Source organism: Pelodiscus sinensis, chromosome 17 (genome assembly GCF_049634645.1).
Source record: "Pelodiscus sinensis isolate JC-2024 chromosome 17, ASM4963464v1, whole genome shotgun sequence".
Taxonomy (NCBI): domain Eukaryota; kingdom Metazoa; phylum Chordata; order Testudines; family Trionychidae; genus Pelodiscus; species Pelodiscus sinensis.
Window position 1 is genome coordinate 21657525 of NC_134727.1, and position 24951 is coordinate 21682475.

General features: G+C 43.5%; 1 protein-coding gene across 4 annotated transcripts in view; it reads right to left on the reverse strand.

Moving 5' to 3' along the window:
• Positions 1 to 659: 659 nt before the first annotated feature.
• The window catches only part of SH3RF2 (SH3 domain containing ring finger 2), a 117931-nt gene continuing 93639 nt past the window's right edge, over positions 660 to 24951 (reverse strand). For all 4 annotated transcript variants that reach the window (XM_014576271.3, XM_075900303.1, XM_075900304.1 and 1 more), the window contains 4 exons: positions 23442 to 23674; positions 19598 to 19965; positions 18413 to 18718; positions 660 to 2532 (listed from right to left, as the gene is read on the reverse strand). In XM_014576271.3, coding sequence (XP_014431757.2) covers positions 18416 to 18718; positions 19598 to 19965; positions 23442 to 23674 — 904 coding nt within the window. In that variant the 3' untranslated portion in view covers positions 660 to 2532; positions 18413 to 18415. The remainder of the gene's footprint in view (positions 2533 to 18412; positions 18719 to 19597; positions 19966 to 23441; positions 23675 to 24951) is intronic.

The window sequence follows — 24951 nt, forward strand, 5'->3', positions numbered from 1 at the left end:
TCCTCTAACTCGATTTCCTAAACATGAGACTCATAACACTCAGCCTCCTTTGAAAAGCACTTTGAGATCCTTGGAGGAAAACTCTCTGGGGCTATGTGTACACTACACACCTTTTTCCGATTTTTTTTTGGAAGAGGCTTTTCCGAAATTTGGCCTGTCTACACTGGGCCAAATTTCGGAAAAACCTCCTCTTTCAGAAGAGCCCTTCTTCCTCATGAAACGAGGTTTACAGGGCTTCAGAAAGAGCGCATCTGCTCTTCTGCAAAAAATGTCGGAAGAGCAGATGCGTTCCCTGGACACAGCAGAGTTTTTCTGGGATACTGGAGGTAGAGTAGACATAGCCTGGTAGTACTAAGGATATGAATATAATCCTTTGCCGATTATTGCAGTTTGGCTAGAGGCAAAGAATAGAGATGGATATACTTCTAAGCAGGTGCCAAAATGGCATTGGGCTGAGGGAGACAGTCATAGTGCTCCTAACTAGAGTCCCAAACTGAAACCACAGTTCCTAAGTAGCTTGGAAAAAGATGGCCAAACTTGGAGTACCTTTGCGAAGTCCCCTGAAAAAGGAATTCACTTGTACAAAAGTAATTCCCCTGTACAAAGTAATTCCTTTCATGAAGGCAACTGGAAAGACTAGACATAGAATTCAGTTCAAATAAAGGAAAATAAACATTGTTTTATTGTTTCATGCAAAAACAGATTTCATGGCAACACAGTCTTCTATAGAATGGAATCATATACATATTTGGAATTGAAAATGTGACCAATATCTATACTCTCCATCTGCTGACCTCCACTATGTTAGGGAACGGTTACACACCAGGGGTAAAGTTGGAATAAGATATGCAACTTGAACTATGTCAATTGCGTAGCTCAAGTCGAAATAGCTTAACTTGGCTTTTGGCGCAATCTACACAGCAGGAAGTCGAAGTTCCTTCAAGTTTCCTTACTCCTCATGAAATGAGGGTTACCACGAGTTGGAGTAAGGAGTCCTCCAACTCAACATTATTTCGAAATAAAGATTTGTAGTGTAGACGCGCACTATGTTATTTCAGAATATCAGTTATTCCGAAATAATGCTGCTGTGTAGACAGACCCTAAATGAGCCATTTTTTTTTTGCAGTGTACTCATTCTGAAACCCAGTCTGTCAATTACATTTCCAGTGTATAAGATGCAGTAGTCCATTCAATACAAAGTAACTCTTTATTGGTCTACAAACAACAAACCTAAACATTAGAATTATAAACTTAAACAAGTAAATTTGTAGTAACTTAGAGCATTCCAAAACCATAGCCTTTCAACTGATGTCATCTAAGTGGTTAATACAAAACAAAAGATGAAAATACATTTTGTTTGTCAACTTTTCACTTCCTCTTGAGGAAAGTGAGATAAATCAAAAAAACGTTTAAAAATGAACACATCACTGAACTTATACAACAGTTATTTTTAAAGAACAGACCAAAATCATACATTCTGTCCACCTCCCTAAAGCCCTCCCACCCCATCACAAAATGAGAGAAGAAAATATATTCTACTATTTCTATTAAAAAAAACAAAAACAAAATTGTTTCTATTCTATTCCTTTAGAACAATATGGCTGCAACATTGCATTGTAATGGCAATTCTGTTCAATACAGGAACAACTGAGTGAAATTCTCTGACCTTTGGTAATAGGAGGTCAGATGAGATGATATAATGGTTCCTTTCACTTTCAAATATATGATTTTTTTTTGGTTGAAACTTGGTCTAGATAGACCTATTTTTCCATGTTTATATTTTTAACAAGTTTTACCATTTTATGGTTATCAGGAGCCACACCAAACAGTGGTTTCTGCTGTCAGTAAAATTTAAAAGCTAGCCAGACAAAAACCCAGTCTCATCTTCAAAGTGAAATTCAGAGTAAATGACGTGGGTAGGTTTTCACTGAAGCTTACGGCTAAACTCTTGTTTGCTTATCTGAGCATGATCAGGACTAAGCATGGACCACTTTGGGAGTTCTGAAATGTTACTTTTTTAAAGAGCTGAGATATTGATACAAAACAAATATCTTAAAAAGCCAATGCGTATGAAGAAAAACCCACTTTGCATGGATTTTATTACATTTAAATATTTATGTACACAAATTGTAAGGACTCTATTTACTAAATAGATACATATTATAAATATACAGACAAAATCACTTATTTATGGGCCAAATCCTGCATTACTGCTTTCCTGCATTAGGCACACGTTAAGGAGAAAGATGGGAGCATAAAACCACGATCATGTTCCCAAAATTCTGGGCACTGAGCAGCCCATTGGCTTCTGTAATTTACAACGGCTTTCCATGTGGGAACTGCTGTAGATGGTTTCATCACTGAGAATTGCTGGAGGGCAGTATGCTGTGGACACATCCCTTGCACCTTCACACATGGGAGCTATGTGGAGAGGAAGTGTATCCTTGTAGTATCAGAACACCTTCCTTATATTGGGGGTATTTCCAGGGCAGGAGTGGTTGTTTCAGTAGTTTGCAGTCCCTTTGTGCCATCCTGTAAGAGTAAAGGGGCCACAGTGAATCCAAGAAGCTGGCTTGGTATCTATAGCACAACAATGACACATTTGCCTGTAGTAACATCGCATGTAGTAGTAGTAACATAGGCATGTGGTGTTAATTTGGCCTCCTCATACTCACTCTGCTTCACATCCTTCAACTCTATATATTTGTTGGGTTTTGCATCTAAAAATACTTACTTCAAAGCTAACAAACTAAAAAGATCATAAACTACAGAGCCCCATGTTGAAGTAACTACTCAAAGCAAGGAAAATTCAGAGGTAAGATTGAAAAACATAGGCCGACATGAGTCTTATTTTGCATTATGCTTCTTTCTACTAGTTATTTATCATATGGCAATGTAACCTAAGGGCTATCTCAGAGATGTAGTGAGGGTGTTATGCGCCCAGGGGCAAAAGCAAAATTTGAACCCCTCTCTGCCCCCCCCCCGCTGCCATGCAACAGGGCCCCAGATCTGGCGCACGGCTGAGCCCAACCCTGGGAGGAGTGGGGGAGCTTGTAACGCATCTTCTCCTGCCCTCTCCAGTTTGGGGCAGTCACTATCACGCTGTTGAAAATGGAGGAGGGTGGGGCTTGGCACGTAGAGGTGGGGAAGAGGCTTCAGCAGGCAGTGGTGCATGGAAGAGGAGCAGGCAAGCTGAGGGATGATAGGGGGAGCAGAGGGGCAATTACTCCCCCACACCTCCTTTGCTACGTCAGTGCATGCAAGAGATTAATTTGCCTGTTAAAATAACACTCAGAAAAACTTTTAAATAAAACTAACACACAACACAAGAATCACCCTCGCTTTCCTGAAGGCACTTGAAGCAATGAGTAGACTAAGGCTGAGGTTCTACTGCAAGCGTGGCTTTCTGTCTGCCACAAGGACTTTTTCCTTCAGGCTGCCATGAGATTCTATCCTTAAATAAAGGAGAGAGGTCTCTCTGAGCTGCTCTTCCAATTTTCACACAAGTCATTCAACTGAAGCCATAGATATCAAGATTCAAGGCCAGTCTTGCCTTTGGCAGACTGCCTCGCCAGGTATTCACAATCAGAACGTCTAAACACGTATACGACTTTTAGTTGAGAAAGCCATGTATATCCCTGTCTCTGCTAGGACTGGGAGATGTCGGTGACCTATAGAAAACACCAGCATTTTCTTTGGAAAATCCGCAACAAAATGTGGGGGGATCTAACACCTCAGTAATGCCAACTCCTTTAGAATTGAGGCCATGATTATCCAGCACCAGAGGTACGTCTAGACTACATGGCTCCGTCGACGGAGCCATGTAGGTTTGTTGTTTTGGCAAAGGCAACTGAAGCCGCGATTTAAATGATCGCGGCTTCATTTACATTTACATGGCTGCCGCGCTAAGCTGACAAACAACTGATCAGCTGTTTGTCGGCTCTCGCACTAGTCTGGACGTTCCCCCTGTCGACATCAAAGCCCTTTGTTGGCAGCCCCGGTAAACCTCATTCCATGAGGAATAACGGGGCTGCCGACAAAGGGCTTTGATGTCGGCAGGGGAGCGTCCAGACTTGCGCGCGAGCTGACAAACAGCTGATTAGCTGTTTGTCGGCTCAGCGCGGCAGCCATGTAAATGTAAATGAAGCCGCGATCATTTAAATCGCGGCTTCATTTGCCTTTGCCTATGTGTCTAATCTACATGCCTCTGCCGACAGAGGCATGTAGTATAGACACAGCCCAGCTGAGGTAGAGCAGGCACTGTGTGCACATGTCTGATATATTTTTACCAAACCTGCTACCTGCCCAAGTCGTCAAAGGAGAAAGGAAACAGGGAGGCCAAAAGGAATGGTTTAGAGCAGTGTTTCTCAACCTTTTTTGAAAATAAAGTATCCCTTAAAAAAAAAAAGTACTGCTTTTTAAAAAAAATAAGTACCCCCAGCACCTACAGTTTTCAGACACACCATTTTTTTTCTACCATTGCAATATATTTGTTTAAATTTCATTGTATCCCCGTCACTCCTTACAAGGTACATTGCCCATGGAGGTCAATGGGGCTTGGCTATTTTGTATGTAAAGGTACTAAAAAATGTATATGTCAATACCATGATGGCAATGCCTCTATTGTGTAATAATACCAAATACTGATTGCCAAATGAGACCACTTCCCAACCTGCTTACAAAGGGCCTGATACAATTTAAATTTTAAGCTAGGATTGAGCCCAAAACAATCTGTTGATATGACACAAAAAGACCCAGATAACATTTAGTCATCCTTCAAACATATAAGGGACCAATCAGTAAAAGCTCCACTGCCTGGTAGAGGTGATTTTTGAAGAAAATTGGAGAAATTTTGAATTTACTTTTTCTGACAGCAGCGCTTTCTTTCACTGAATGTGGGGTCGTCAGCACAGGTTTCACTTTGTGTCAGAATAACTCAGAAATGCATCGTCACAGCTAACTCCATTAAGGTCAAAGCAACGTGGCACCCCAAAGATAGAAGAACAAATCCCTCAAAACTGGAAGTTAAAACATCTCACCTCTTCACAGAGCTCACAAAGGGTCTTGTTCACCCAGAGACACGAATCATGACAACTCGCTCTGGAGAGAGACCATACATCCTGCCTCTCTGTGGATGCACCAAGTGTTTTCACGTGGCATCTTACCATGCTGTTTAAATCGATTGCTTGGATGAGGAAGACTCATAAAGAGTCTGTCCATCATCCACACTAGAACAACATGGTAATTTCACTGCCGTGGCAACAGACCTGATCTCTCTATGGGCTCTTGTGGAGGAGCAGGGAACCTGCAGCAATCTCTCGGGGAGAGAGGCCAGGGGTGCCTCTACAGCAGTGCTATGTAGCACTTTAAAGACTAACAAGATGGTTTATTAGATTATGAGCTTTTGTGGGCCAGACCCACTTCCTCAGATCAAATAGTGGAAGAAAATAGTCACAACCATATATACCAAAGGATACAATTAAAAAAATGAACACATATGAAAAGGACAAATCACATTACAGAACAGAAGGGGGATGTAAGGGGGGGGGGGAAGGAAGGTGAATGCCAGTGAGTTAATGATATTAGAGGTGGGGAAGGGGAAATGTCTGTGAGTTAATAGTATTAGAGGTGATAATTGGGGAAGCTATCTTTGTAATGGGTAAGATAGTTGGAGTCTTTGTTAATTCCCCTGCGGAGAGTGTCGAATTTTAGCATGAATGCCAGTTCAGAGGATTCCCTTTCAAGTGCAGATTTGAATGTCTTCTGAAGTAGGATGCAGGTTAGCAGGTCATTCAGACAGTGTCCTTTCTGGTTGAAATGACAAGCAACTGTTTTTTCTTTGTGATCCTGTCTAATGTCTGTTTTGTGGGCATTGATTCTTTGGCGAAGTGTCTGAGACGTTTGTCCAATGTACATAGCAGACGGACACTTTCGGCACATGATAGCATAGATTATATTTCTGGAGGCGCAGGAATATGTATTCTTGATCTTATAACTCACTTGGTTAGGCCCAATAATGGTGTCAGCAGAGTGAATATGTGGACAAAGCTGGCAGCGGGGTTTGTTGCAAGGGAAAGTACCAGGGTTGGTATTAGTGTGGTATGTCCTGTGGTTGTTGGTAAGAATCATCTTGAGGTTAGGTGGTTGTCTATAGGAGACTATGGGTCTGTCTCCCAGAGCTTCTTGGAGTTTAGTGTCCTATTCCAGTATAGGCTGTAATCTATTGATAATGTGTTGGACAGGTATAAGTTGGGAGCTGTAGGTGATGACAAGTGGTGTTCTATTGTTGGTTTTCTTGGGTCTGTCTTGTAGTAGATGGTTTCTAAAGATAGCTTCCCCAATTATCACCTCTAATACTATTAACTCACAGACATTTCCCCTTCCCCACCTCTAATATCATTAACTCACTGGCATTCACCTTCCTTCCCCCCCCCCCCCCACATCCCTCTTCTGTTCTGTAATGTAATTTGTCCTTTTCATGTGTGTTCATTTTTTTAAAATTGTATCCTTTGGTATATATGGTTGTGACTATTTTCTTCCATTATTTGATCTGAGGAAGTGGGTCTGGCCCACGAAAGCTCATCATCTAATAAACCATCTTGTTAGTCTTTAAAGTGCTACATAGTCCTGTATTTTGTTTCAGCTACACCAGACTAACACGGCTACATCTCTATCACTATTCTACAGCAGTGGTTCTCAAACTTTTTGGCTCGTGGACCATGTGTCTCAATGTAAACCTTTCCGTGAACCACCAGTTGCTAATGGAAACCCACCTTTAATTACACAATTATGCCCAAGCCATTTTGCTAGTCCTGGAACTAGGGAGAATGATTTAATTTCAATTATTAATCAGATTAAACATTTTAACGTTCTCATGTTAATTTATCAAATTTCATTTTAAATAAAGTAAAATATTAATTTATGTCCAATACAAAAGATTTTAATGTTTTCTTTACTTATGGCAGGGGTAGGCAACCTTTTTTGGGTCAGGGGCCACTGACCCACAGAAAAATCAGATAGGGACCGCACAAGTAACTCCTAAAACCCCAACCCTCACTCAGGTGGTCCACAACGGAGACATCTCACTCCTCTGGAATTCCAGTCCCAAGGGCAAGGGGAAGGGTCAGGGAGGACTGAGGTTCAGGACTTCCAATAGGCTAGATTTGCTTTTCTGAAGAATTTTATGGACCACCCTAGGTTCTAAAGTGGGGACAAAAATAAGGGGTTCAGGATGTGTGAAAGGGCTGCCAATGAATGGGATAGAGATTGGGTGCAGGATCTGGGAGGGAGGTGGGGGGCAAAAGGGGAGAGGTTGCGAGGGCTGGGTGGGATATAGGGTGCAGGAGCAGGCTGGGTATAGGGTGTCTGGCCAGGCGCAGGGAGCAGGAGCAGATTGGGGGTAGGGTGTCTGGCTAAGAGGGAGGATGCAAGGAGGGGACTTGGGTAGGAGTTGGACCTCTCTGGTCTGGCACCGTCTGGATCTGACTGGTCTCAGATGAGGGATTTTTTGGACTAACAAAGGTAATTTCAGGGCTGCTGGTGCCGCCCTCCCCACTAGGCTTCTTTGCACATCCATCCCCTGCAACCTAGCTGAGCTGCCCCTCCCCCCGCTGGTTCCCTGCGACTCCCCCAAACCATCCCCCACAATCCAATGGAGTGCAGCACCAATTCCCTGCACCCCCTCGCAGCACAGCTGAGCCCTGTATCCCTGCACCTCCCCCCAAGCCCTGCAAATCTGCTGAGCCCAGTACTGATTTCCTGTCCCTCTGTTGAGTCCAGCCCCGGGCTCCTGGCACCTCCCCTCTCCCACAGCCCAGCTGAGCTCCGCACTCTGCACCTCCCCCCCCCCAGCCCAGGTGAGCTCCCTGCCTGGCCCCTACCCCCCGGACGGGAAAGGAAACAGCAGCATGCAGCAGCTGTTTCTGGGACATTTTCAGTGTTTATGGGGGCACCGGGAAATGAGATTAAAGTTTGCAAATATCCTGGATTTTATGGGGCATATAGTCAGCATAGGCTGTGCACTTCACTCCCTCTGCAGGCTGGTGCCCCCCTAGCATGGCACCTGGGGGCAACTGCCCCTCCCTAGCCCCCCTTTGCTATGCCTCTGGGCTATCTATCCTCCCAGATTTTAAGCCTTTAACCAGGATTTTGTGGATTTAGGTCAGACTTGTTAGTGTTTTAGCATTTTTTTTGGTTAGTTTATGAAAAATTTAAATGGGATCAGGGCAGGACATGAATCACTGGGAAGCAAGTGACCTATTTAAATACCTTGTGACTAAAAATACAGAGTGGATTTGATGTCTAAATGCATTAAAGCAAATTGGTCTTCCTAATGCTAGCTTCAGAAAAAGACCTTGATAATGCAAGGTGAGATATTTGGAGCCAGAGAAGAAGGGTGCGTTACTTGTCATTTGGTCATGATATGTAAATGGACTAGTATGCCCATAAGCTTCAGAGGGGTAGCCGACTTAGTCTGTAACTGGAAAAACTTAAAAAACAATGAATAGTCTAGCAGCACCATGTTAGCCGCTATCACAGCTGTGTATAAATCATGCTAAATGATGAGGAATGTTTGTGAACTTTGTTGCTTGTTCACTTGTTTGTGAACTTTGATGCAAACAGAAGATTCTTCTAGGCTTTTCTCTGAGGACTCTTGGAGATAGATATCCAACAAATGTTTCTTAATGTCCCCCTATATTTACAACACAGCTCTACCTACTACAGAAATTAGTCACTAGTCACAATCTAATTCTTCTTAACATCTGACAGTATTTCTTCCATACATTGTTTTCCTAAATGCTAGCCTGTCTCTCCAGAATCAAGTCGCCTGGGTTGTGTCTGAGGGTGCATCTACACTGCAGCGTTATTCCAGAAAAACGGTCGTTATTCTGAAAAACAATACTTGCATCCACACTGCCATTGAGTTCTTTGAACAGAAAGTTGAAAGAACCGAGGGATTTTTCCGATGGCGGTAAACCTCATTCTACGAGGAAGAAGCCCTTTTTCCGAAAAAGCTTTTCCGGAAAAAGGCATGCGTGGATGCAGAAGAGGGAGTTCTTTTGAAACAAGAGGCCTCCAGGAAAAACACTGGTGCCCTGGTGGCCACTCATGCAGACTAATCACAACTTAAATGCGAGATCAATGTGGACACCATCTTTCGAAAAAGCACATTGCTTTTTCGTTGCGCTTTTGCTGTGTGGACGCTTTCTTTCAAAATAAGCTTTTCCGAAAGATCTCTTCTGGAAAAGCTCCTTTCAAAAGAAGCTTGCAGTCTAGACGTAGCCAGAAAGGAGGAACCAAGCATGAGAGGGCGAGACCAGGGTTTGGTATTGTATACATTATTCTCAGCTTTAACTAGTTAATCACAAGATTTGTGATTAGCCTATGTCGACATTGCACAGTTATTTCAGAATAAACTATTCCAGAATAGTTATTCTGAATAGTTATTCTGAAATAGCTTATTTCGAAATAACATGGCTACGCTGCAGGGAAGCCTCAAAATTAATCTGAGGCAGGCTTCCCTAATGTAGTCATGCTATCTCGATTTAGAGCCCCAGGAGGAATAACTTAGGTTATGTCTAGACTACAAAGAGAAGTCGGAAAAACCACAATTTGTGTATCTTTTTCCACTTTTCTTTCAAAAGAGGCTTTCCCAAAATTTTGAGCCATCCCTTCTTCCTCGTACAGTAAGGTTTACAGGGATGGCAAAAGAACACATCCGCTTTTCCAAAAATTTTTTTGGAAAAACAGATGCGCTCCTTGGATGCGGCATTGCTTTTCCAGGATACGGTATCCCAGAAAAGTGCTGCAGTCAAGATGTGGCCTTAGAATGGCCTAATCTGAACTAGCTACTCCGTGCCACGTGTAGCCGCGCGGCACGGGGTTCGAACTGCCGGCATTTAAAAATGGCGCCGTCCGGCTTCATGCAAATGAAGGCCAGGAAATTCAAATCCCGGGCTTCATTTGCAAGTGCGGTATGCCTACATTACCCTCCTAGTTCGAATTAGGAGGGTAGTGTAGACATACCCAATGTGACTGGTCATCCTCCTGGAGTGTAATTCATTTATAATCTCAACCCATCCATTTTATCAAGTGATTAAAACTCTCCATTAGGTATCCCCATCATGGGACAGATACTATCCTTCTGCAGCCCCCTCCCATCACAAGTGCAACTGTCAAGCTCATACTAGAAGGGCCATGACAGCAACAGAGTCAAGGAAGGGGTTGCATCTAAACTAGCCTTGCAAAATTCTATTTGGGGCAGGTCATGTTTTTGATCAGAAGGCATGTGCAGGAATTTAAATGTTGCTGGTTTTGGAGGGGCATATTTTGTACTTCTGCCACAGTCCTGGGGTTGGAGGAGATGTCAGCTCCTGCCACTGCCCTGGGGCCAGAAGAGGAAGAGGGTCTGTGCCTTTGCTTGCCGTCCTTTGTGTATGCCCCTCTTTTTGATTATTTTCATGATCACTGTTATTGTCCTTGTGGTGACAGGGGAGAGAGCAGAATTTGGGGCTTGGGTTGGTAAATTCTCCTACCAGAATTAGAAGGCTGATTGCACTCAGCCTCACCAGAGAGGCAACAACTATCTCCTGGCTCAGGGCACAGTTGTACTTTTCAAGAGAAACTTGTGCAAGCTATTGTTTAAAATGTTCTGGTCCTCGCCTTTGCTCCCACTTCTCTTTTCTTTTCTCATCAGGAAACATGACTGCAGTTCAAACTCAAGGGGTTAGGTTACGTATTGAAGGACTTCTAGGGCCTTGAGCTGCTAGGCAGGCAATTAGAACAGGGCTGATGAACGATCTGATCTGAATTCTAATTCACTAACTAATCATATAAAATGAGCTGATACAGAGAGCGGAAGAGAAGCCCCATTCACAAACTTGAGAGAGGTTCATTAATGGTCCCCCTATTCCCATTGCACTACTTTATGCACTATCCCAAGGCTCCTTTCCAGACACTTCAGATAATCAAAACACTGTTGGTGGTAGGAGGATCTGTGTGATCAGCCTGCTCTTTTACGTTCAACTTGGTAGATAGCAATATATTTTCATTATCCAAACCCATGATGCTGCAGTGCATCTGGAAAGATATTCTGATGTTGCTAACATTTTTTTTCTTTATACCTTGTATTTTTTTCTGCAAATCTGTGACGAAATTGGAAGGCAATGGTTTTAGCAAGGCTGTAAGTTTTGGTCTTGCTATTTTGATGTGCAAGACCCTGAGTGCTACAGAGACTTCTTGTACATCCTGTGGGGAGAGAAAGGTGACAATAAAAGGCAGAAGTGATAGGCCACAATACCCCATCCAGCAATGTTGGATGAGGGAACTGGTCTGATGTCGATCTTTGGTGTAGGGGGAAGGAAGACTTGCCCAGCTCCATATAACCCCTTCCTCCAAAACCTTCACAACAGCACATAAGAAATAACTAGCATGTCACTACCTATAAAAACCCATTTAAATCTGTACCCAGCGAATCCAAAGTATAACTCTGCTGGAACAACTCCCAGTGTGGAGACACTATTTCAGAATAAAAGTAACTTTTGTTTTGTATTGCAGACTATATTAGGGTATGTCTACACTACCCCGCTAGTTCGAACTAGCGGGGTAATGTAGGCATACCGCACTTGAAATGAAGCCCGGGATTTGAATTTCCCGGGCTTCATTTCCATAAACTGGGCGCCGCCATTTTTAAATCCCTGCTCGTTCGAACCCCGTGCCGCGCGGCTACACGTGGCACGAACTAGGTAGTTCGGACTAGGCTTCCTAGTCCGAACTACCGTTACTCCTCATTCCACCGTTACTCCTCATTTAAAAATGGCAGCGCCCAGTTTATGCAAATGAAGCCCGGGAAATTCAAATCCCGGGCTTCATTTGCAAGTGCGGTATGCCTACATTACCCTCCTAGTTCGAACTAGGAGGGTAGTGTAGACATACCCTTATTGACTTGCAGAGTTATTCCAGAACAGCTACAGCAGAGGAGCCTATTCTGCTAGGGCTATGCTGTCAATCAATTTCCCTGTGCTAACAAGTCCTGGGACAGTTTGGTTCCTGATCTTCTCCTGAGGCAGTGCAACAAGATGCTGTCCCTTGCCAAAGCCATGGCTTTGTCTTGAACCTTAGCAGGGATTTTCTTCTAGCCTGGGCTTCTGGAGTAGGAGAACCTTAGTTCCAGCCTCTTTACCCTTTGATGTTCCAAAAGGCCAAGGTATGCAGCAAAGACCCAACTGTGAAGGCCTAGGTGGCTAAGGATTTATAATATATTTTGCAACATGTTCACAATAACATTCTATACAGAGGTGGGTATTAAGCAGGAAGGTGGGTGTATTTTGTAGCTGGAAGGGGTTGGACAAAGACAACAGAACCAGTCTTTAGAGCTGTCATTTTAAAATACATCCACCCCCACTTTGATCTCCTCACATCAGTATCTCTCTCTATATCTTGGGTATATTTAGGATACCTATCACCATGGCATCAAAGCACTGAAACACCATGTGCAAATCTCTGCCTGAGATATTTCCTGGCCCAAAATAACTACATGCTATTTTACCAAAGTGCCAATTTCTCTGTCAGTATTTTCTTTCTCTGTCACTGCTCAAGACTCAAAGCACGTGTGCGTATGTAAGCAAAATGCTCTCTCCTTTATGATAGTCTGATTTTGCTAGTACTGTCACAATGCAATGGGAACAAGGTCCAATTTCACAAGTGTTTTGATAACGTTAAATATGCGGCCCTTGTTTGAGTGAAAATGCATCATTCTCTACTCAGTATCATATAATGGATAGTTGTATGGCTTTGCAAACTCATGTGTCCACAAGTGATACAAAACCTCATTCATCTCACTGTATCTTATGAGCCATCAATATGTGGAGAGAGGTTTTTTTCCCCCATAAAAGGGAAGCTCCTGAACTGATTCTAATACAGTCTGGATCTGACTAGTGTAAATATGGTTTTGAGGAAGGACTTTAGTTGTAATGGTTTGATTTTGAGAGGTATTGAACAACTGGTATCCATGGGAGCTGCTGATGCTCCACATCTCTGAAAATCAAGCCACCACAAAATTGATTCTACCAATTTTCATGCCTTTGCATGGAGGGCAGGACTTAGGAAAGGAAGAAAGGAATTTAGCTTTACCTTAAGGCTGTGTCCAGACTCAGGGTTTTTTTCGAAAAAAGTAGCCTTTTTTCGAAAAAACTTCACCTGCGTCTAGACTGCAACCACGTTCTTTCGAAATTAAATTGAAAGAACGCGGCTTTTTTTCGATGGCGGTAAACCTCATTTCACGAGGAAGAACGCCTTTTTTCAAAAGTGTTCTTTCGAAAAAAGGCGTTCTTGAATGCCAACAGGGCTTTTTAGAAAGAGAGCATCCAGACTCACTCGCTGCTTTCTTTCGAAAAAGCAGCTTGCTTTTTCAAACGTTCCGCTTGCAGTCTAGACACTCTTTTTCAAAAGAGGCTTGCAGTCTAGACATAGTCCAAGTGCACAGATTTCTAGCTGGGCACCTAACTTCTTGTATCCCCAGAATGAATGGTTTTCTACTATTAATACTTAATCATTCCCATAACCTTTCTGCCTGAATGGAGTCTCTTGGGAAAAAATCTGCCCCAGCTACAGATTAACCTTACAAGGTGACTTTACCTCAACATATGTCTCTGTCTGAAGACACTAGTGAATTAGTGTATTGCTTGCTTTCTGTTCTTCTTCCTTAAATCTCTCTTTGCATGCAGATTGCTCTAAACTACCAGTTGAGTTTCCAACATGACTAATGACTAATGGACTCTCCTTAGTTTTTTGAGGTTGTAAAGTTACAACAATGTAGCCTTCTAAGCCAGGGGTTAATTGCCAGTAATAAGAGAGGATCTTTATTGACGCTGCCTTAGGCTTCCCAATCCATCACATCAGGCTCTGCTGTTGATGAATGTGAGGTGTCAGGAATCATGCTTGAGGCAAAATTGGAATTGACAGTCTCAAGCCTGACTGAGGTTTTTTAGCTGAAATGCCATGAAAGGTATCAGCCATCAGTAATATTCCATATAGAATCATACAGTTCATCTAGTGCATAAGTGTGTATGAGCAACATACATTGATCCCCCTAACCTGAAGTAAATTCTTTCTAGCAGCCACACATCAAACCTCAGACACACTCACCGAGGAACCTACCCTTGCAGTGAACCCCGTAGCCAACTCTGTCCAAACATCTATACAAGTGACACCATCACAGGACCTAACCACATAAGCCACCACATCCGAGGCTCATACAACTGCACGTCCTCTAATGTGATATATGCCAGCCGGTGCCTGCAATGCCCCTCTGTATATTGGCCAAACTGGACAGTCTCTACAACAAAAGATTAATGGACAGAAATCGGATATTTGAAATGGTCACACACATAAACCTGTAGGGGAAGATTTTAACCTACCTGGGCTCTCATTAATGGACTTAAAAGTAGCCGTTCTTCTACAAAATAATTTCACAAGTCAACTACAGAGAGAGAGTGAGGAATTGACTTTCATATGCAAATTTGACACGTCTCACTTGGTTTGAATAAAGACTTGAACTAGTTAACATATTATAACACCAGCTTTCCTCACATTCAACACCTTCTTGACATAGAAAGCTAAGTATGGGACATTTCCAGCTCACTCAATTATCCTCAGCACCAAGACTACAATTGACAGGTATTTTTACCTTTCCTCTCTCTTTTCTTATTCTGAGGTCTCCCCTTTTTTCCACTCAAGATCATCTCACCTGAAGAAGTGGGTTTTGCCCACGAAAACTCATGATACTATACATAGATTTTTGTTAGTCTCTAAGGTGCCACAGTACTACATATTTTTTTTAAAGTTGTTTTTATTGATCCTAGTAGTTCCTGATGTAACAAGCTTTTTAGTCTAAATGGAGTGTCTCCTTGTTGAGTGCCATAGGAGCCTAATCTCTCCATCTTTGTAGAACATAGCTCTCTCTTTCTCTCTCTCTCTCTTTTTTTTACTTCCTCTGATGGACTTGAGAAAATGTTGAGTGAAATTCGTGCGTTGGAGGACAACTGAAATGGCTCACTGGCAAGGAAGCAGGAATTTAACTTCTCATTTAGAAAGAATAGCTGCCTTTGTATATTGTGAAAATCTTATCTTCTCAGGCTGGTGTACCCCTCAGCATTTGCATGTCCAGCCCTTGCAGCCTGGAAGGAGGAAGTTTTTTGCTGCTTAATGGAAGTGAGCAGTTAGGGGGGGTGTGACTTTAAGGTAAATGCTTTAGATCACTGCTGTCAGGCCCACAGGCCACGTACAGTTCAGAGCAACTACACTTTGGGCTCTACAAATGGCCTAGTTAAGACTATCACACTAGGCTTGGTTCTAATGTGTTCATATGAATGGGCTTTTTCCAGAGGCAAAAGTCCCCCATAGCCTCCTCTCTGTTTTGAAATCAAGGTTCCACTTTCTACTATATTTCCACACCTGCAGCATTTTCCAGTAACTCTCTTTGCATAATTAATTCTCCTGGGTAGCTTTGACAACTCAGCACTCTCCCCTCTCCACTCGCACCATAGCTGTTTTAGATGAGTCTTGTGAAGAATCAGCTGCTGAAATCTGTTAGTCCATCATCAGATTTCAGAGTGGCCACAGAAAGCCACCTAGGTTTTCATCAGTATGCTGCAAATCATAAATTGCGGTCAAACATGAGCAGGCAAATCTGCCCACTTTTAGGTATGAACTACTAAAACATAGGATCTTGACCCATGTCTGTTAAACATTTCTGTATCCTGATGCATTTGGTGAAATCTAGTCCTTTTTAGTGCAGATTTTTTTTTACAAGGGGTTATTAATCTTTAGCCCAGTGTCTCTAAAATGTTCCTTAGTCATCAGAGTGACAGTTTTTAGCAAACCAAACAGCTTGATTTTCCGCTCATTTGCACCTTGTGTTGTCCTTAATGTGTGTGCAAATTGAGGGTACATTGCAATTGCTCATTAGGTAGTGCATGTCAGCTAATAGGGCTTAGTATAAGACCTTGTGTGGGTGGGATAGGGGAGCCAGATTGTCTTGCCATGGTGTTTCTTACTCAATTTTTTGAAGCATCTGGTGCAGTCCTAGACAGTATAAAGGACTAGGTGCACCCTAGTTCTCAGCTGGCAACCCCTCTGTCCCTAAGGGTGTCTGTTGCCCTAAAATTCTGCAGACCAATATTTGTATTTAGTATTATTGATTTTAAGTGTTTAGTTTTAGGCAAATTCTATCTTCTTTGTTTTTGTTTGTATAATCCCAAACTTTTATCTCCGAGGGGTTATATCTGTTTTCATCTAAAGCTAGGAATCCTGATTATCGGGCTATAAAAGGGCTGAGGCTCTCAGACACTTCTGGCCACCAGGAGTCTCTAGTTCCACCAGGTGCACTGGGCTGGGGCAGAGGGTACAGATTAAGCAACATGGAATGAGAAAGATTGGGTAGAGTTTAGGGATGTCACCATCACTCTTAACAGGTGATGCTTATCAGTTCTGGTTAACTGGTGGGGGCTGGAGTGGCTCTGCGCCCATTACAGGTAGGGGCCTGCTACAGCCCCAAGGGGCCCATCATGGATAGAAGGAACTCTGGCCCCCAGAGCAGCCCCTGTCCACAACAAGCCCAGGTGTGTCACTAGTGGAAGGGGGAAATACTCCTGTCTGACTGCAGTGGGTGGGTTGGGGGCTGCTCCAGCCCCCCAGACATCCCCATTAATCAATTAAACATCACCTTTAACTGGTTAACCTATTAAATGGGATTTTACATCCTTAGTAGGGGTAGATGCACACCATTCCTGTTGTGGTTCTGTGGCAGGCAAAAAGATCTTGCCCCATCTGGCTAGTTGGAATCACTTGTGTAACTCTGTGTCCTATAATCTATTCTGTAACAGCTGAGGGAGATTTTCAAATAGTTTAAGGCACTAGGTGGCTGTGCTTTTGGAGTGGGAGGGTCTGAGTTTTGCCACTGGTAAGTTTTGAGCAGTTGTGGCACAGGGATAACTGTGGAGTTCTAGTATTTTAATTTCTGTATGCAAAACTGAAAATAAGATGCTATGGTCAAACAGTTGGCTCCAAGAGACTGTGCCAGTGACCGAGAAAGCTTACAGTGACCTATAGAGCTTTGACTGGTTTTGTGCAATCAGCTGAGAATGTTACTTTTTGGTAGTAACATTTGATAGTGTTTTAAATATTGGTCTTTGAATCAGTGCAGCAGTTGTTGTTGGATCTAATGCTCCAGCTGGAAAGGGAATGGATGGCCTTTGTGCTGGCACTAGAAACAAAAGTACACACAAGTATGGAAACCAGCTGTGTCCATTTGCTAAACAACAGTCACAGAGGAAGGATAGACACACCTTCCAGTTCAGCTTTTCATTTCTGTGGCCGCATAGCTAGGCGTGAGAGTGAAAGATCAGCTGAAGGTACATAGGGGATAGGGAGAGAGGAGGAAGAGTATATGTCATGGAGATGTGCAATGCTCCATCATATTTAGAGAAATATTTCATGAACTTTAACATGGACCCAGATTTTTAAAACACAATATTTAAAAAAGGGAAATAGCACTGTTATAGCTGAATCACAGGCATCTAGGTCCTGTGCTGCCTGTACTGTCCGCAAATCAGAAAAAAAACCAAGTAACCAGTAGAAGCAAGATCCAAATGACATGAGTGCAAGGACTCCATGACTGTCATAAATAGCTGCAGCTCAATAGTGATCCAGGGCAGGTTATCTCCCCAGAAAAATATTACTTTTCCTCTTAGGCTCAAAAAACTGAAGCAAAAACTCATCAAAGGGGGACTTGAAAATTCATCCAGGAACTGCCTGAATTTGATTTATGGTTTATTTATCCTGTAGAGCTGGGAAAGGTAATGAACCAGAGTTTTGATCTCTATGGGCTTTCACAGCAGAGAGGAGACCAAAAAAGGTTTAACTATTTCTGATATACACACACGTCTTCCCTCTTCCAGAACTCTGGCTGTAAGATAGCAGAGGACACCAGAGAACACTGGTTCACAGGGTCCACAAACCCATTCCATGCTGGTTTGTGGTGCTTGCATTTACTCATGGTGGCAGTGTGGGCTGTTGGCATTTGATGTGTAGCCATATCCTACAGATATGGCTTGTAGGATGTGGGTCACTGAAAATGAGATGCTACCATAAAATTAGAGGCAGGTGCTGACCCCATCTCAATTTCTCAAAGACCCCCCCCCCCAAGTTACTGGCAGGCCAGCTGCAGATATCATGAGTGTCTGAAGGAGGCCTTGCTCCCCATGGAACTGGGATGTGCTAAGTTCCTGACTGTATCTCTAGCACTTGTAAAGAGAAGCGGGGAGGGGATTAACAGGTTGGTGAGAGGCATGTAAGGAGCTTGTTTTACCACAGAGGAGAAAACCCCATTTGGAAAGGAATTAAATGGAAAAACCTTTCAGTTCTCGGAAAAGCTGCTATAGTTCTTTTTGGTAGGGAAGGTCAGTTGCCCGGCCTGGGCAGAAAGGTCCAGCGATGATGTCTTTGGGTGCAGGGTCCTCCTTAAGTGCATCGGGCTGGAGCTGATTCGGTGTGAATAGAGAGCTAGCACGTCGGGGCCCAGGGCATTTGCTTCTAACTGGGTCATCTCTGGGGCGACTCCCTGCTCAGTCTTGCCGCCTGGATGGTTTGGCGAAGACTGTGAGCTGTGCCGCTTGGACGGAGGCGGGCTGTAGTTCTGGAATCTCACTGTTTTCACTTGCTGAAATGAGACCAGAGTCAAGAGTTACTTCCGCAGAACAGGGCTGGCCCGACTATATTGGTGGACTAAGTGGTCACCTAAGGTATCAGGCTTTAAATGGGGGCCAAATTAGACAGACATTACTTTTTTTCTCTATTTAAGAAAATATGAATGTTGCATTTCTTATAAACAAAAGCACCAAATATTGTACTTGTGAAACTTTGTCAGAAGCTGAGTTATATTATTTATTTCACATTGCAGAGCATAGCTGTGAATGTAAAGACAGTTAAAATGTGTCATTTTGTGAGACTTGAGTGTCTTTTACTGTTACTGTGCAGGAGCCTCCTGGGAAAGTTGTCATCAGGATGGTTTCATTCCTTGAGTAGAGCCATTTCTGCTTATTAGAGAAGTAATTACATGCAAGCAAAGGGAGCCAGCCAGGAGTTTCAGAAATCCTGGCAGGACAAGCCTGAGTTCTAATAGCCAGATTCAAAGCTCCTTACTCATTTCTCATTCAGACCCTCACAGGCTCTTGCCTGGGTTAAGATCTAGGTAAGGATGTGAGGATTTGGCCATAAGGGAGCAGGGGCTTTTGCAGACAAGACTGCACAGTATCTGCGCCTTCTGAATGGTTTCATTCTAACAATAAACTTGGGGTGGGGTTGGGTTGTGGGAGAGGAGGCAAAATCCTGAGAACTTTACTCAGGCATAAATCCCAGCCAATCCCATTGGGAATCCTGGCTGAGTATGAACTCCCTGAAGTAAGGCCCTCTTGAGACCTGAACCATGGTGAATAGTGAGCGGAAGCCTAAGGTCAGTCCAAGCAGGATTTTCCAGACTTTCCAGAGTTGGAGGGTAAAAGTGCACCACACACCTTGCAGTGACTCATCCTAACTCTACCTTTTCAGTGCTGTTCCGGGAGGTATCTGGTTTCACTAGGATGGAGGGAGGAGCTGATGGAGGTGGCTTTGGAGCTGGTTCACTTTTTGCTGGGATTTCTTTGGCATCCAGGATCACCGAGCTACATCTAGAAGGAGGTCTGCTTTCAGCTCCCCTGGGCACAAGCAGCAATGAAGCATCATGGGAGGCACTTGACCTGGCTCCTGGGTCTGCTGTGCCACCTCCGGCAGGGGTGCCATGTGGCTGACAGGAGACATGCTGGTATAGCTGAAGTTGCTGGGGCCGCACTGTGAGAGATGGAGTCCGGCTGAGAGAGCCGACAACTTGAGTGAGAGCTCCAGACTGCACGGGCCTCTGGAGTGATCCATCTGGGGGAGGAAGATCATTTTAAACTCAATAGGAGATGAAGGTTAAAAGAAAATAAATAAATAGACACCAAAGGACAAATATGAAAATATAAAAAGAAGAATCAGAAAAGAGAAACTCTTGTGGTCCATCCCTTCCACCATCTCATGTAGGCTGCTGAGACCATCCTCTGTCCAAGGCTGGGTTGGACTGAATTCCTTCAGCTCTGCAGTGGCCTCTGCATGTTTGGGGCCTACTATAAATAACAACCGACAAGCAGATATGACTCCTTCTGCTCCCTGCAATTCTACAGTGGTGCCCTAAGCAGACTTTGCAAGTAATGGATCAGGCCTTTTATCTGAGAATCTCAGAGCTTAATGACTTCATTTCCCAGGACTCCTTTGTATTTATACAGCACCTAACACAATGGAGCCTCAGTCTGATTGGGATTGCAGCATGCTGGGGCAAGACAAATATTTAAGTACTATGGTACATCTACACAGCACCCTAAACTCAAAATAAGAGATGCAATTTGCACTACATAAATTGCGTTTCTTATTTTGAATCTATTTTGAATAGCTTATTTTGAAATTTGATACACAGTGCCAAATTTCAAAATAACGTGCTATTTTGAGACATCTCTTAACTCTTGTGGAATGAGGGTTACTGGGATGCCAAAATAGCATGCCCATTATTTCAAAATAACAGGCAGCTTGTGTAGACCTGGGGTAGCTATTTCGGGATACCTCTGTTATCCTGAAATAGCCATGCAGTGTAGACGTACCCATAGAGAAACACCATCGTCATCCATTTTCCAAATGTAAAGAAAAGAGGCACAGAGACAATGTGACTTGCACTAGGCAATGCAATGAGTCTGTGATGGAGTTGGGAATCCCCTGCTCTCATCATTGAGCTATACTTCCCTCGTCTTTGTCAGTTCATGTTGGCAGAACTCAATCCATGGAATTTAAAAATAAAAAAAGTCCCTAATTGTTCTGCCTGGCAATGACTAGGACAGGCTTGACTTTCCTTGATCTGCCTGTATGCCTCAGGATCCTTAAAGACTATTTGAGGCTTTGAGCCATGTTAACACATCAAAACCACATTGAATTTCCATGTCAGATCCTTGCATGAACAGGTGAGGCAATGACACATTTCATGCTGATTTGCCACAAAGTTCTACTGCCCCTCCCCCTGACAAATTGAAATAGGTGGGTAGAACCGTAAGGCTCTGATCCTACCTGGTGCTAAGTTATTTCAGCAACATGGTGTGCATTCTTAACTCTCATTGACTTTACAGATGTGGGCTCTTTTAAAAAAAAATATTTTTTATTTTATTTTTGCTAGTCAACTACTGATCCTAAGCATGAGCCCTATAACTGAGCCCTTACTAGCTGGCCTCTCTGCTGTGTGACATCTGTTGTTTGCACATTGCAGCCTATTCTGTTTGAAATTTTACTTTCTAGGTCACACGTGCTTTATTCCTTTTGCAATTTCCCTCCTGCTTGAAAGATTGATTTTAAACAACCACTGTAGGAGAATGAGTCCATTAAGGTAAAACAACTTGTAAGAGAAATCCAATTTTGAAACTAAAAAGGTTGATTGTGTTGTTTGCAAATGAACCTCACCCCCTGCCAGTGACTCTAAATAGCGGTTCAAGCTGAAACTATTGAAAAATACATGACTCAGTTGCTCAAATGTAGCTAGAGATTTATTCCAGGGCAGTCAGTGCTGTCTGAAAGAAACCTTGCCAACTTAGTGGAAAGAATGTGGCATGCTGAGCTCTGCATAAGCCTCTAGAAAAGGTCTTTTTATGTGGTGAACCAGGGTATAACAGGAGGAGGGAGAAAGGATGGTCTTGTGATTAAAGCCGGACTAAGAACAGGAGTTTGATTACCAGGTCTGCTATCAACTTCCCCTATGATGTTATTCACCCTCTGCGTATTTCCCCATCTTTAAAATTAGTGAAATAATACTTTCTCATCTCATGCAGGCTTCCATGAGACCTGATTTGGTGGTATTAGAGGTGAGCTATTAGTTATACCAATAAATAAACCTTACACTTATACAGCATTTTCATCTTGAAGAAATGTTAATATATCCACTGGCTTGAAATGGAGCCACCTCTGGAGCAGAAGGCTATAATCAACCAATAGATACTTATATAACCAATCTAATATATATATTGACCAATATATAGGTGATAAGGGAAGATTAGGGCCAAGGGCATGGGTCAAACAGATACACAGACAAAGAAAGTGACATTTAACCCTGTTTGCACCCAAAAATCTGGTAGCGAGATGTGCAAGTGCTGTCAAATATATCCATGTGATTAAGCTTTTTCACAGAATTTCACCTGAAGTTCTAATCAGTTACCAAATCAGAGGCCATGTTGAAGCTCTTAGAAATATCAAAGCTTTAAATTTTCAAGGAGCCAAATTGATTCTTCTGTAACTCTCATTACTCCAGCCCTAGGGCCTCTGTATTTAAGAGCACCTGCAAACATCACCTCCTCCCACTTTAAGCAGCAATGGAGATCAGTTAATTAATAAGGCGGGTCAAGGAGTGGGAAATGACAGTGCTGTTCTAGTCAGTATATGTTAACCAGGCCATTACATCATCTCTCCTGACAGACCTCCCCCTGCCTTCCGCATTCCATCCACCTGCAGGTTTTATACAAGACTAAGCTCTGGTCTACACCTACAAGTTAGGTGAACAGAGCTATGGCCCTCAGGCATTTGAAATATCCATCCCCTGGACTGTCAGAGCTCTGCTGATCCAACCCTGGGGGGAGATGCGGCCAGGTGACAGGAAAGTGTTTCCATTGACCTAGCTACTGTCACTCGGGGAGGCAGACTTCCTACAGCAAGGGGAAAAACTCCTTCCATCACTGCAGGCTGTGTCTATACTACAGGCTGACAACAGCATAGCTACAGCATCATAACTATGCTGCTGTAGTGCCTAGTATGTAGACCAGTGTTTCTCAACGTGGTCTATGAAACCACTTGAGAAACCTGCTCACTGGCTGCTCCGGTGCGTTTGTTTACTGGCTCTGCAGCCACGGAGCCTCATAGCTCCTATTGGCTCCAGTTCGGCATTTGCAGGCAAAGGGAAATGATGTGGGCTGAGCTGTCACTTCCCACAGCTCCCCTTGGCTGCAAACGGTGAACTGGAGCCAATGGGAGAAGTAAGGCCCCATGGCTGTGGAGCCAGTAAATAAACACACCAGAGCAACCAGTCTGCAGGTTTCTCAAAGTGGTTTCACAGACCACTTTGAGAAACACGGGTGTAGACATTGTCCCCATAGGCTTCCATCCCAGCTGGATGAAGTCTATAAAGCTGCCAGCTCTAGGAGCTGTAGCATATTATTTATTACCAATATTACCTCATTCCTGAGTTGGAGTGTCTCAATTAAAGGCTCCGAGTACCATTTGCCCATGTGGGAATACACACACTGGCCCATCTCCTCCCTGCTAGGCACCCTCTTGCCAGAACTTACTCTTCCTTGTACTGCCACGTCCTCGTCTCAGTGATGTTTGTCCTGAGATGGCTGGCACAGTTAAGTTTCTCAGTGGTGAGGACAGCGCTGTGGGCATGAAGGCCGACTTCAAAGGCCTGCTTTGCCTTGGGCCACTCTCTGAGATGCTCCCCTGGGAAGAGAGTGAGGCAGTGGATAATGTCCATGTGGCATACAGGGAAGGCATTCTGGATTCAGAGAAACTGGACGACTTCCTGCTTGTACAGATGAAAAAAGGGATGGAGAATGCCAGGGAGGAGAGAGAGAGAGAGAGAGTTCATTAAATATAGCTACAGAGAGGCACAATTCAAATCCAAATCTTCAGTCCTGCAGACAGAATGAAGTTTTTTTTATTTGTTTGGGTTTTGTTTTTAGTTTATAAAGGAAAGGAACATTTGCAAAATTGTAGTCAGATCAGAATGTTTAGTTGTGATCTTTCTCCCCTCCCCTCTACCCACCCCCCATTAAAATGTAGCACGTTGGGAAAAAAAAATGGTTATAGATTCCATATAGTTACACTTCCTAGTTCCGTTAGAGCAAGCATTCTCAGCCCTCTTGCTCCCATCAGCACATGCCCACTTTGTGCCTGGGCCTTCTCAGACACAACCTAGAACCCTTTGCAACAGTTCCCATGGTTGCTAAAAGGAAAGGGAGCTTTTAGGTGCCAGTGTTCCACCATAATGCCAGCTGGGGACATGCCAGCGATTGTGGGGTGCTGCAGCATTTTCCCCACTTACTAATGTGTTAGGTAGCACAGAAACCATCAACATCTTGCAGATGCTGTCAGGTGGCTCATGTAAATACTCATCATTAGGTCTGACTCAGCCCATGAAATTGGGGAAGTAAAGCTTTTGTGTTGTACTTAGCTTACCAGGCTCTGAAACTAGCTTGGTGAATTAACCTCTCGCGGTATTCTAGTCTGACTTGCACTTCTCCAAAGGGAAAAGGGACCATTTTCATTTCAGAGGTGTTGTAAAGATTCCATGCAGCAAAAACATGCTGGTTTTGTTCAGTGGCCCATTGTCCTGCACTGAATGAGCTGGTTGAGTGAGTCCACCCGGCTCACGGACATCACACCTTTGGCTCTCCGTACAGCTATCACTGGAAATTACTTAGCAAGCGCAATGGACCTTAATGAAAGGCTGCGGTAGCTTTTACACTGCTTGCCCTTCTGACCCCAGTTACTGAGGTGCTGTTGGAGCCCCATTGGGAGGAGCTGTCATGTCCCATTATTTCTCTCCTTGTCTGCTTTCCTTGGAGAGGGCATGTTGGCTTTTCCTCCTAAATCTGTTAAACTGCCATAAAGGCCTTTGATCTCTCACATCAGTGTGATGCTTAAATAACCCTTCCAAATGCTCTTAATTCAGTGTGAAAGTCGGCCCAGGGTGAAGGCTGCTAACTCCTCAGTGAGAGGAAAGTACAGCTCCTTCTGACTCGTCTATGTCCCTTCCCACAGCTTGCTCGGGTGGCGGAAGAATGATTTATGGTTTAA